This window comes from Zootoca vivipara, chromosome 16, assembly GCF_963506605.1.
Source record: "Zootoca vivipara chromosome 16, rZooViv1.1, whole genome shotgun sequence".
Classification (NCBI taxonomy): Eukaryota; Metazoa; Chordata; class Lepidosauria; order Squamata; family Lacertidae; genus Zootoca; species Zootoca vivipara.
Genome location: NC_083291.1, coordinates 10,782,451 through 10,796,253, shown reverse-complemented (window position 1 = coordinate 10,796,253; position 13,803 = coordinate 10,782,451). Strand labels below are relative to the sequence as shown.

The window sequence follows — 13,803 nt, the reverse complement described above, 5'->3', positions numbered from 1 at the left end:
TGAGGTTTTGTGTGTGTGTGTGTGTGCGCGCATGCACACACACACACACACACACACACACACGCAGGCAGACTGTATAGAGCAGTAAGGGAGAATTTTTCTACTCTTCCATTCTGATAAAATGAAATGCCTAGAGGCATTTTCTTCTAGTTAGAGAATTTTATTGGAAAAGAACCATAGATTCCTATTCGAATTGTTTCAGTCTCTGTGAGATTATGAGTTTATGACGACGACTGCTGAATTTCCAAAGTTTGCGTTCTTTTTAAGTTTCCAGAGATAAATTCTGCACTTGCCACCCAACTTCTCTCTCCTTATGACTAGGAAAGATCAGTCAGCGGTACGGGCATCTGTCTGGAGATATGCACATGATAGAGTTGGAGAAAGGGAAGACTGGCTTAGGACTCAGCCTGGCTGGGAACAAAGACCGGTCCAAGATGAGTGTTTTTGTAGTGGGAATTGATCCAAACGGAGCAGCTGGAAAAGATGGCAGGCTGCAGATTGCAGACGAGTTACTGGAAGTAAGTGTCTAGTAATTATACTTAAAACGAAACATGCTGACTCTAAGGACGGGGTGGGGGTGGGGGACATTTGATTATTGGTGCAAAATGCAGCCTTTAATTAACAGCACATTCTTTTAATCAGTATTGCCTTTCTTTACAATCATACTGGCTTCCCATTATAAATTTTATGTTTGCGGTCAGGATTGTTTTTCAACTATGCTAGTACTGAAGAAATAAATAGATGCTATGAAACAGGAGAAGCAAGTACCTTTGCTATGGTTTTGAGAGAAAGAAAGCCATGATTTGATGAAACAGCAAGTTCCACTTAATTGGGAGTAACATAGCTGCCAAGTTATCCCTTTTTTAAAGGGATTTTCCCTTATGCTGAATAGGCTTCCTCGCGAGAAAAGGGAAAACTTGGCAGCTATGGGGAGTAAGCCTCTTTGAGCTAAATGGGATTTTTAGATAGGGTTGTACAGTGGTACCTCGGGTTACAGACGCTTCAGGTTACAGACTCCGCTAACCCAGAAATAGTACCTCAGGTTAAGAACTTTGTTTCAGGATGAGAACAGAAATCGTGCTCCAGCGGCGCAGCGGCAGTGGGAGGCCCCCATTAGCTAAAGTGGTACCTCAGGTTAAGAACAGTTTCAGGTTAAGAACGGACCTCCGGAACGAATTAAGTTCTTAACCCGAGGTACCACTGTACTGCTAATACCGGTATGTTGTCATTCATCCTGAAGCTTTTCCCTTAGGTCTTTAGTTACGTCTGGTTGCCTGACGTCTCACCCCACTTCTTCTTTCATGGCCTCCAAAGTTTTACCAGGACTAATGTCACAGAAGTAGCCAACATCATCTCAGATTTCATTGTTAGTCTCAGATGAAGGAAGATACACAACTGATTTTTATCATTCATTGGACTACTCCTTGGGTTGATAGTAGAAGATGGAAGCTTTTGAATTATTCAGTACTCAGCACTAGGTCCTATAGGAAGCTTAGTGCTGAATGTTAGAATATAACAGGATTAGAATAGAAAAAGAGGTGGACTAAGATATAGTACATTTAATCTAGAGTTTATCCAGCCCACCATTTTGTTTCCATCAGTGGCCAGTCTGATTACTCTTGTAGCTCACAAACAGGGTATCAACATGGAAGCTACCCCCTCTACAATTTGTTTGCCACCAGTATTGTATATTCAGAGGTATAGTGAGCATGAGACTTTATTTAGCTACCTTGGCTACTGCTGATAGAGCTAGGCTTCACGATTCTGTTTAACCCTTATTTAAAAACTAGGTAGGCTAGTACGTTGTCACATGTATTGTAGTAAATAAATACTGCAGGTTAACTATGTAGGTGTGGGTGTGTTTATTTATAAAATATACACTTTTTTTAAGCAAAAGATTTATACACACCTCTTTCTGCCCCATAAATTGGGAAATGAGCCAGATAGCTCATGACAGTAGTTTAAAAGCACGACAAAAAAACTAACATCTAAAATAATGCAAATAGCAAGATTAAAAATAACTGGTAGAAAAACAAGTGTTCAGGAACTAGCAGTGTCACCCAGTTTGTACAACAAAACCACAGTGAAATGGTACTATTTTAACAATATCAAAATGTGGTGGGGGTTGGGGAGTGGGGCACAGTCCATGTGCAACAACTGAAAAGGCCTCATCCTGTGTATCCAACAGCTGCAGTTTGAACAGAAGTGATATATAGAGCAGCAGCACTCCAGAACACATCTGTGGATAGGCAGGATTTTTAGAAGACATTCTTTTAAACATCACAGTACCAAGGGCTCTAAGGGTAATCATCACCAATGCTTAGAATTGGGCTCAGAAATGGTCTAGGCGCTTGAACAAATAGGGGGTCACATATTCTAAATAATGGGCGCTAGTCAGTATAGACAGGCTGCAGCATGTCATAACCAACTGAAATTTCCAAATATTCTTCAAAGGTAGCCCATGTAGTGTATGTTGCACTAAACCTCAGTGTGACCAAGGTATGTTTGAACATGGCCACATCTCACTTTTCCAGGAACAGGTGTGATTGGTGCACCTGTAAAAGCTGTGCAAAAGTGTTTCTGGCCTCATATTGAGGATTTAAGCATACTGTTTAGACACAGTCAAAACAAAATAAAAAAAATCCTTCCAGTAGCACCTTAGAGACTAACTAAGTTTGTCATAGGTGTGAGCTTTCGTGTGCATGCATCGGTATCTGAAGAAGTGTGCATGCACACGAAAGCTCATACCTATGACAAACTTAGTTGGTCTCTAAGGTGCTACTGGAAGGATTTTTTTATTTTGTTTTGACTGCGTCAGACTACACAGCTACCTACCTGTTTAGACGCAGTATGCAATAGCAGAACAATCCCATGTACTGTATGTTTAATCAGAAGCAAATCTTACTCTGTTCAATGGGGACTTCAGTGCACTCCAAGGACTGCATAAAATACCTTTTATTTTCATTTCCATGCTTGTTTACAAAATGGCCTGGTTGGAGTGGGCTGATTTACCTTTACTTGCTTGTAGAAACCTTCTGTCTCCATGCCTTTTCCCCCCATTTGACAAACAGTGAGTCACGAGGTGATCAATCACTAGTGGAAATTGATAACGATGTTCCCAAAGTCAGCCAAAGGACTGCAAGCTACCAAAGGACGTTTTCAGCCAGTCGAGAGCCAAATACAAACCAGCAGCTGTTTCATATATATAAAAAAGAAGATAAGAATTGTAGTATATAGATACAGGATCAGTGCATTGCAACCATAATGGTTGAATAGCAGTTTTAATAACAATAGTGACATAGAAATCAAGCTTGCATTTGTCTGTGGAACAAAGCTGGTATTCATAATTAAAGTAAGTATCCACGCCATTCTGATTTATCTAGATAAATGGACACGTTCTCTATGGAAAGACTCATCAGAATGCATCTTCAATAATAAAATGTGCACCTTCTAAAGTAAAAATCATATTTATCAGGTAAGCAACCTCTAATGCTTATATCTATTTTTTTAACATTTTGTAGTATCTAAATGCATATTCAACAGTATCTTTTCCCATATAATTCAACTTTTGAAGCATTGCCAAAAGCTTCCCTGAATGATATATTTGCTTTTCAGGGTTTACCACTATTGTGGGTATGTCCTTCAAAAAGCAAGTGCTTTAGGTATCAAAAGTATTGCAGAGTTCTTTAAAAAAAACCTGTCTGCTCCATGTATTATAGAAACAGAGATGCTGTCCAGCAGATGGCCGTTTGTCCTGGGAAATCAGCAGAGACTTCCTCTTCTGGGCTACTTCAGTATGAAGAGGTACAATACGTATTTCATATATATATTCATGTGATAGAATTAATACTGGGAGGGATGGAAAAAAGGGGGATGACACGCAAATTTGTGAAGCGTTCCATATTTTTCCGAAACCGACGGGATCAGAAGGTCTTGAAAGATTGGACTAAATTTGAAAAATATTTGAAAGACAATTGTAAATAACAAATCTCACTAGTAGGCTTGCAGGAGGTTTTGTAATTATATAAAATATTACAGAGAACAATTAGGATATTAAAGTTGGTTATGTTTATTAAAGGTGATAGTGAATTAAGGAATACGAGAAGAAATTATGAAGATTGAAAATCCTTAGACGTGGCTGATGGAAGTAAAAAAAATATTGTATAAGATATGAATGTAAAATGATGTGTTAAAAATATGTTTAAAAAACCAATAAAAATACATTTTTTTAAAAAAGGGAAAAAGGGATGCTGTTCAGTATGTTGTAAATAGCTTCTAAACAGAGGAATCAAGGTAGACTTTAGCAAGACTTGAACAGATTTTAACAGAGGTACTTTAATATAAATCTGAAATTGGGGCGGGGAGGGAAGTTTGTGTTCAACAAAATGTTGCAGCACAGAGCACCTGCTGCTTCCAGGAAATCCTGCTTCATTGCCCCTCCCACCCTGGCTTTTCATTTTTGTCCCCAGCGGCCAGTTAATACCTTGCTGAACAATGAGCATGCTCACTGGCTTCTCCCCCCCCCCCCAAATACCTTATCTCCTATGTGGACAGTGACATTTTGGCTCCATAAGGTCTGGCACACAGAGAAATGAGATTACCATTAGTACAGGCGACCCTCAATTTGCGTGGGGGTTGCATTCCGGGTCATCGTGTCCAACGGTGGAGCACACATCAACCGGTTCTGCCCTGCCGCTTTCCCCTGCCACTTCCAGGTTGCCGCAATGCACATGCTCATGAAGGGATGCAGGTGGCGCTGTGGTCTAAACCACTGAGCCTCTTGGGCTTGCCGGTCAGAAGGTAGGCAGTTCAAATTCCCGCAACAGAGTGAGCTCCCGTTGCTCTGTCCCAGCTCCTGCCAACCTAGCAGTTCGAAAGCACACCAGTACAAGTAGATAAATAGATACTGCTGTGATGGGAAGGTAAATGGTATTTCCGTGTGCTCGGGTTTCTGTCATGGTGTTCCATTGTGCCAGAAGCGGTTTAGTCCTGGTGGCCACATGACCTGGAAAGCTGTCTGTGTACAAACACTGGCTCCCTTGGCCTGAAAGCAAGATGAGCGTTGCAACCCCATAGTCAACTTTGACTGGACTTAACTATTCAGGGATCCTTTATCTTCCCTTTACCTTTTTTTAAGTGTGCATGGTCACATTTCAATTGGACGTGCGTAAATTGGTCATTGCCGGGATGTCATTAGATCAGGCATCCTCAAACTTTGGCCCTCCAGATGTTTTGGACTACAGTTCCCATCTTCCCCGACCACTGGTCCTGTTAGCTAGGGATCATGGGAGTTGTAGGCCAAAACATCTGGAGGGGCGCAGTTTGGGGGTGCCTGCATTAGATGCATTGGTTCTGTGACCTCTATAACGAACATGGTGTGTTATGTTTTTCTGTATTGATATATTTTGATACAACGCTTTTCTTTTTTTCTTTCAGGGTGAAGTGAATGATCCAAGCTCTATTTTTCCTATAGATTTGAGTTTATATAAGAATATTAAAAATGTGGAATTGCCTAAAGTGAGTAGATGCTGATGCAAATGGCCCCAAGCAGAATTCTGTCTGTAACTTCTTTAGTCTGAAGGGGAAGGGACCATTTCCTACTATGAATGAACAAATTTCTCTATTGGTCTCAGTTTTCAATCTTACAATCAACACTCAGTTTCATTCTCAGAATCCATGTGTTTTCCCATTTTATACTGAATTGCATGGGGTTATCTGTGTGGTCATTATGTTGTTGCTCATTTTATCTTTGACTTCCCAAAATCCAGCAATGTGTTTGGATTCATTCAAAACATAACTAAACCATGAAAGTGAGTTGTCGCAGGCCTCAGGCTCACACTCTCACTCTCACTTTCACCGGTCCTCCGGTGTGGAGGAATTTGGATGCTTTTGCTTTAATTTTAGATCAACCACATATTGTTATATTGTCTAGACTTAGACAAGCTGTGGGAAATGGTAACTAGGATTTGTTAAAACAACCTAGCTTCAGCCCCTTGTTTCAACTAACTATATTTATGTTTAACCACAGTTTAGGGCGTGGAACTCAGTGCTCAAGGCTAGTTATTGTAATACTAAATGCTCTTTTTTGTTTTGTACAAATGGAGCCTTTCTCTATACCTATACTTATCTGCAGTGAATATATTTTTAACTGAATTGCTTTATGAAGTGCATACTCTTATGCTAAACATGGATTTACCTAGGAACACTATTTTGTGTGTGTGTGTGTGTTGCGAACTGCCCTGTGACCTGCGGGTATAGGGTGGTATCCAAATGTGTGTGTGTGTGTGTGTGTGTTTCCCCCAAAATGGAACAAATAATCAAACAAATTACAAGCATACAAAAAAGCCCTATTTATTCAAGAGCCAATATTCAAGAGCAACAAATGTCTAAACCATGGTCTCTGTATATGTTCCATAATTCTGTCCTTCCTGCATTAATCTCTGCTTTAATGCTACCACCAGTCAGTCTCTCTGTCTCACTTTTTAAATGTGTATTTTTTTTGAAATAAGTACAGTGGTACCTCAGTTTAAGTACACAATTGGATCCAGAAGTCTGTACTTAACCTGAAGCGTACTTAACCTGAAGTGAACTTTCCCATTGAAAGTAATGGAAAGTGGATTAATCCATTCCAGACGAGTCCGCAGAGTACTTAACCTGAAGCATACTTAACCTGAAGTGAACTTTCCCATTGAAAGTAATGGAAAGTGGATAAATCTGTTCCAGACGGGTCCGCGGAGTACTCAACCTGAAGCGTACTTAACCCAAAGTATGAGTGTAATTGGTTCTGGAAGTCCGTACTTAACCTGAAGCGTACTTAACCTGAAGTGAACTTTCCAATTGAAAGTAATGGAAAGTGGATTAATCCGTTACAGATGGGTCCGCGGAGTACTTAAACTGAAAATACTCAAACTGAACCGCGGAGTACTTAAACTGAAAATACTCAAACCGAAGCGTACTTAAACCGAGGTATGACTGTATTTAATATGCATCTTGCAACATTTAAACTGCCAGGGACGCTGCCACGGGTTTCAGGGGAGTGAACTTGTTTTGATGAACGCATTTGAGTGGAGCAGATCGTTTGGGCCATCTTTTAACGAAATTAACAAAGATAGCACTCCTCAAGCATTCATACTTAAGACAGCCTTGATTGAGGTTCTTCTTTAACTCTGGGTGTCCCATTGTATTTCTTAGGATCAAGGAGGCATAGGTATTGCCATTGGTGAAGAAGACACATTCAACGGTGTGGTTATTCAGAGCTTAACAGAACATGGTGCAGCAGGAAAGGTAAGGCTGTTAAACTGTGACCCATTCAGATGATAAGTGTATAGACGGGAAAACCTTCTCCCCCCACCCCCCGCCACCACCGCAAAATCCCATCCAAATGTTGTTATTTTTATTTCAGGATGGCCGAATTAAGGTTGGAGATCAGATTCTGGCAGTGGATGATGAAGTTGTTGTGGGGTATCCTATAGAAAAGGTACTTGAGCAATTCCTTACAGCATGCAACTTACTGATGCCTGCTCTAGACAACCGTTGGAGGGCATAAAGATACAGATGTTGTTGTTGTTGTTTAGTCGTTTAGTTGTGTCCGACTCTTCGTGACCCCATGGACCAGAGCACGGCAGGCACTCCTGTCTTCCACTGCCTCCTGCAGTTTGGTCAAACTCATGTTGGTAGCTTCGAGAACACTGTCCAACCATCTCGTCCTCTGCCATCCCCTTCTCCTTGTGCCCTCCATCTTTCCCGACATCAGGGTCTTTTCCAAGGATTCTTCTCTTCTCATGAGGTGGCCAAAGTATTGGAGCCTCAGCTTCACGATCTGTCCTTCCAGTGAGCACTCAGGGCTGATTTCCTTCAGAATGGATAGGTTTGATCTGCTTGCAGGCTCAAGAGTCTCCTCCAGCAAAAGATACAGATACCAGGATGCTATTTAGGCATTTAGTCAGGTGCTACGGGACCAGGGATGCTCTATCTGTTTAATGAGGGTTGCTAAATCTTTTCTTTTCCTTCTCATTCCTTCCTGTTGCACTTCCGAACCCAATATGCCACTTTATGTTGGCTTTTTGGAGGAAGTTGAAGTGGCTCGTGGGGCATATTATTTACCTGTGAGGATATTTAAATGTTTTTAATCCTGTTTTGTTGTTTGCTGCCCTGGGGTCCTTTGTATTGAAGGGCAGAATAAAAAAATACATAATTAATAAATGGAGCCCTGATGGCTGCATGTGTATTTTGCCTGTTAACTGCAATTCTAGCGATCAGCTCTTTGGAGGGGAAGGAGAGAGCTCCCCTTTTAAAGTAGCTGAATTAAATTTATTAGTTCATTATTATTTATTAAATTTCTACACTGCCTTTCACTTGAGGATCACAAGGCATTTTAAAATATAACACCCCCCTCAAGCTATGTGTTGAAAGAAGCGACTTGAATAAAATATTGGGGGGGGGGCAGCACCCCACATAATCAATTACAAGATGTGGCACACACACCATTTGAATGGCAATGTTCATCGGCTTTGGGGCCCCCTGGCCCCCTCAAATATTTTTTTTGGGAGCCAACAGGACCTCAATCCCTAGGAGTTGACTCCTATGCATGCTCTGTGAAATCTGTTCCAATTAATAATAATAATAATAATAATAATAATAATAATAATAATAATAATTTATACCCCGCCCATCTGGCTGAGTCTCCCCAGCCACTTTGGGCGGCTCCCAATTATGCCTGCTCTACTATTTTCTGTACTCTGGAATGGGGGAAAAAATCACGTATCTATATTGCTTTGTTACATGAAAGTTTGCTCTTTTTTACTGTTCAAGTTTATCAGTTTGCTGAAGACATCAAAGCCCACTGTGAAACTCACAATCAATTCAGCTGAAGAGGAGAGTCAGACAGCTGCTCAGCCACAAACACCGATTTACAGTACTACTTCGGGTGAGAGAACTAATATCCAACAATTAGCCGTTGTTTCACCTTCTGAATCACCAGAACCAGAGTCAGTTAAAAGTAAGAATCTTCCAGTTACTCCAAGTCTTGGAAAAGAATTCAGTGACAAATGCTTACGATGGCTGCATTCATTCGTAGAACTAAACCATGGTCTGTTTTAGCCATGGTTTTGTTCACCAAACCATGAGACAACGCACAGACAAGACTAGAAACCACAGCTTATTTATTTCTCCAGAGCTTGGTTTGTTTTCAAGCTGCTATTTCCTTGGGCCTCTTTCCCTTAGTGAGTGTCTAGGGTGGGATGAACAAACAAAGGATGCTTAAGCAAAGCTATTCCATTTAGATAAAATAGCAAACCATTGTTAGAACAAGCCATGGTTCATAAGCCCAGCAACAAGGCTTTCTGCATGGAGGCCTGCCAGATACCATCTTTATTTTTATGCAGCAGGCAAAAACTTGCCTTTTTACCCAGGCTTTTGGGCCTTAATATGAATTATTCTAAGTACCCCATTATAGGGACCCAGGTGGCTCTGTGGGTTAAACCACAGAGTCTAGGGCTTGCTGATCAGAAGGTCAACGGGTCGAATCCCTGCAACGGGGTGAGCTCCCGTTGCTCGGTCCCAGATCCTGCCCACCTAGCAGTTCGAAAGCACATCAAAGTGCAAGTAGATAAATAGGGACCGCTCCGGCGGGAAGGTAAACGACGTTTCCGTGTGCTGCTCTGGTTCGCCAGAAGCAGCTTTGTCATGCTGGCCACATGACCCAGAAGCTGTCTGCAGACAAACGCCAGCTCCCTCGGCCTATAGAGCGAGATGAGCACCGCAACCCCAGAGACTGGACATGACCACCCCATTAGTGAGGCAGGTACTGTAAGACCTGTCTTTTGTCTGTATAAATGTGTTTTTTTAATTGGCTTTGTTGTAATTGATTTTAATGTTTATATAGTGCTGTAAGTCGTTTTGTGACATTTTTATTATTAGGGAAGCTGCATACCTGTGATTTTGCCTAGCAAGCCAAAGGCACTTAAAAATTATTAGATTTCTTCCAAGTAGGGAAGTTTGCTTATCACCAGCTGGACATAACACTGTGATTTTAGTGTCCTTCACTTCACCAATCTATGGCATGAGTCCAAGCTTATTGAATGAGCAGGCATGACTAGATCACTGCAGAAATCCAATTTAAGTAGTCTATTAATGAATAGGAAAATAAGAGAAAATCATAGGTTGCATTTTTAAAAACACAACAAATCATACACTAGCTGATCCTTGGCCAGAACAGTTGAATGAAGTAGTTAAAGACCCTACAAACAAAATATGATGTACCCTCAGCCAAAGTGGGAGTGGGCAGACATCCCACGTGGAAAAAGTTGAAAACAACATCTAAAACCATCCCATTTTTTTTTAGTTTTTTCCAACATTGATGTATCCAGCCAAATGTGTGTGTGAGCAGAGATGGTTCCTCTCAGATAAGCTGTAAATGTAACTTTGTATTTCTGAGAGATTTCAGACTTTGCAGGAAGGAAGGAAGCATGCAAGAATTCAGGTGGCATCTCTGTTTCTTGGGGCTAGAGCTCATCACAGGTTTTCTTATGTGCACTGAGGCAAACCATATATGTGGGTATTAGTTGCGGGGGCGGGGCAGGATGGACAACAAAAGCCTTCTTCACCTGAATGAATAAAAGGATAAAGTCCATAGTAGACAAGGATTTTTTAAGGAGGAGAGCAGCTATAGCTATAACCAGTCAATTTTTTGTTTTTAGACACAAGCAGGTCCTCAACTCCAGCCACATTGACATCAGACCCAGCCACATGCCCAATCATCCCAGGTTGTGAAACGACAATCGATATCTCCAAGGGACGTACCGGTCTTGGCTTGAGCATAGTAGGAGGAGCCGATACTTTGCTGGTTTGTAACGAATGCCTTTCATAACCCCAAGCTAAAGTTCCTAAGAAGGAAAATGCTTCTTTCTTGGACATACCGTACTTTTCCGTGTATAAGACTAGGGTTTTATCTATAAAAATCATGTTAAAATTGGGGCTCGTCTTATACATGGATAGTGAAAAGGGGAGATCGTGGGTTTGGTTGTTGCCGAGAGCCGGAGATTGTAAGCGGCCATTTGGCGTGTTATTGGAGGTCTGGTGGTTGAGTGAATTTCGACAACCCCCCCCCAAAAAAAACTCTACAAGTATGGGCAATCCTTCCCCAAAAGCTCAACAACTCTGGGCAATCCCCCCCTTTTCTTAATTTGGAGTCCCCAAAAATAGGGGGCATCTTATACACGGAAAAATACAGTATATAATGTGACTCAAATAAATGGATAGAAACAATTGATCTCTAAGTTGGGGAATAAAATTTATGTCCATAAATTTATGTCCATAATTGCACTAGGCAGGGTTCCCCCCCCTTTCTGTTTGTTTGAAAATGTGTGTGTGTGTGTGTGTGTGTGTGTGTGTATGTGTGTGTGTGTGTATATATATGTGTGTGTGTGTGTGTGTGTGTGTGTGTGTGTGTGTGTGTGTGTGTGTGTGTGTGGTGTATATTGGAGCATTATTTTTAGCATCTGTACAAGTGTTACAAAGTTTTTAAGTGTGTTTGTTGCCACTTGCCACATAAAATATATTTTAAATAAGGGCTTTAGTCCTTATTATGTTTTATAAGCATTTAAACATTTTTTCTGAAGTGTGAAATGTTGCTGTTCTAATTTGTAGTGCTCCTGAAGAAGGGTGCTTTGAAATGTGTTATGTAAATGCGATCTTTATTTCCGTGCACCATTGAAATTTCTCTCACTCTCTCACACACAATTGGTGCTTTCCCTCTTTTCGTTTTTCTTGACCACACATTTTCATCAGGACAGCAAATGAAAACTTCTTTAAATACTTTTTTTTTACTTTTGTACCAGAATTTATTCTAGGCATCACTATTCATCTGTATTACTTTTTGTGTATGTGTGTGTATTTTCAATTTTACAAACACTAACAACAACAAAAAAAGACCCCCCCAAAAAAGACAGAATACACAATGTATCCCCTTGGACTTCCCTCCCCCTGCTTTTGTGGTTCCTTATGTTTTTATTTTCCTTCTGCATCTTCTCATTAATTCCAAATAAAAAATAAAAAAAATCCTTCCAGTAGCACCTTAGAGACTAACTAAGTTTGTCATAGGTATGAGCTTTCGTGTGCATGCACACTTCTTCAGATACACACGAAAGCTCTTACCTATGACAAACTTAGTTGGTCTCGAAGGTGCTACTGGAAGGAATTTTTTTATTTTTTGTTTCGACTACATCAGAGCAACACGGCTACCCACCTGTCATTAATTCCAATTATTGTAAATCCTTAATCAGTCCACAATTCAATTTTTTACTACAAGATTTCTGTCAAACCTCCTAATGTTTGTAGTTATTTACCATAATTTTTCAGATACATTATATACTTTCCCCCATTCCTTATTAAAATTTAATTCATCTGTATTCCTTTGAGATCTCCACAAAAAACCCTTGTATTTTTTTCCATGGCTCAAAATAGTTGAACTGCATGACGAACGAAAAGGTCTACCTACTTTGGTGAAGTTTTATATTTTGCTTTTTAAATCCACAGGGCGCAATTATTATCCACGAAGTGTATGAAGAAGGAGCAGCGTCCAAAGATGGAAGGCTGTGGGCTGGTGATCAGATCTTGGAGGTATAACATTGTGCAACGTACAAACCATCCTTACATTGCATACTTCTGAAAGTGGGAGTGGCGGGGGGGGGGAGGAGAAAGGCAGGAGTGGGACTAGAGGGGGCCCGTATGCTTCTGACATCTGCCATGCAATTGAACCCCAGGTGAACGGGATCGACCTAAGGAGCGCAACGCACGACGAAGCCATAAACGTTCTCAGACAGACGCCTCAGAAAGTCCGCCTCACTGTCTACAGGGACGAAGCCCAGTATAAGGAAGAAGACATGTATGATGTGCTCAGTATAGAGCTACAGAAGAAGCCAGGCAAAGGCCTTGGATTAAGTATTGTTGGGAAGAGGTGGGTACATGAAGATTGCTTCCAGAAGTCTGCTTGGTCTTTGTGTGCAGTGCTAGATTTACGTATAAGCTAAACAAGCTATAGCTTAGGGCCCCACTCTCTTGGGGTCCCCCCCCAAAATTAAAGGGAAACAAAAACTGGATGTACATTTCCAAAATATAAGATTAAAAACAAATAAAATAAAACCTACACACAGTAACAGTGTTTTCTGTTGTGTAGGCTCCTAGTTATTATGTGAAAATGGCTTTAGATACCTATTAGGTCCATTGTTGTTGTTGTTGTTGTTTAGTTGTTTAGTCGTGTCCGACTCTTCGTGACCCCATGGACCAGAGCACGCCAGGCACTCCAGTCTTCCACTGCCTCCCGCAGTTTGGTCAAAGTCATGTTCGTAGCTTCGAGAACACTGTCCAACCATCTTGTCCTCTGACGTCCCCTTCTCCTAGTGCCCTCAATCTTTCCCAACATCAGGGTCTTTTCCAAGAATTCTTCTCTTCTCATGAGGAGGCCAAAGTATTGGAGCCTCAGCTTCACGATCTGTCCTTCCAGGGAGCACTCAGGGCTGATTTCCTTAAGAATGGATAGGTTTGATCTTCTAGCAGTCCATGGGACTCTCAAGAGTCTCCTCCAGCACCATAATTCAAAAGCATCAATTCTTCGGCGATCAGCCTTCTTTATGGTCCAGCTCTCACTTCCATACATCACTACTGGGAAAACCATAGCTTTAACTATACGGACCTTTGTCGGCAAGGTGATGTCTCTGCTTTTTAAGATGCTGTCTAGGTTTGTCATTGCTTTTCTCCCAAGAAGCAGGCGTCTTTTAATTTCGTGACTGCTGTCACCATCTGCAG

The 13,803-nt window shown here is 41.2% G+C and overlaps 1 protein-coding gene across 18 annotated transcripts in view; it reads left to right on the top strand.

Annotated features, from left to right (window-relative positions):
- Positions 1-13,803, top strand: part of MPDZ (multiple PDZ domain crumbs cell polarity complex component) — a 122,747-nt gene that overhangs the window by 90,403 nt on the left and 18,541 nt on the right. For all 18 annotated transcript variants that reach the window (XM_060268886.1, XM_060268885.1, XM_060268903.1 and 15 more), the window contains 10 exons: positions 322-518; positions 3,384-3,475; positions 3,720-3,804; positions 5,437-5,517; positions 7,192-7,284; positions 7,403-7,477; positions 8,812-8,926; positions 10,698-10,843; positions 12,535-12,618; positions 12,762-12,955. In XM_060268886.1, coding sequence (XP_060124869.1) covers positions 322-518; positions 3,384-3,475; positions 3,720-3,804; positions 5,437-5,517; positions 7,192-7,284; positions 7,403-7,477; positions 8,812-8,926; positions 10,698-10,843; positions 12,535-12,618; positions 12,762-12,955 — 1,162 coding nt within the window. The remainder of the gene's footprint in view (positions 1-321; positions 519-3,383; positions 3,476-3,719; positions 3,805-5,436; positions 5,518-7,191; positions 7,285-7,402; positions 7,478-8,811; positions 8,927-10,697; positions 10,844-12,534; positions 12,619-12,761; positions 12,956-13,803) is intronic.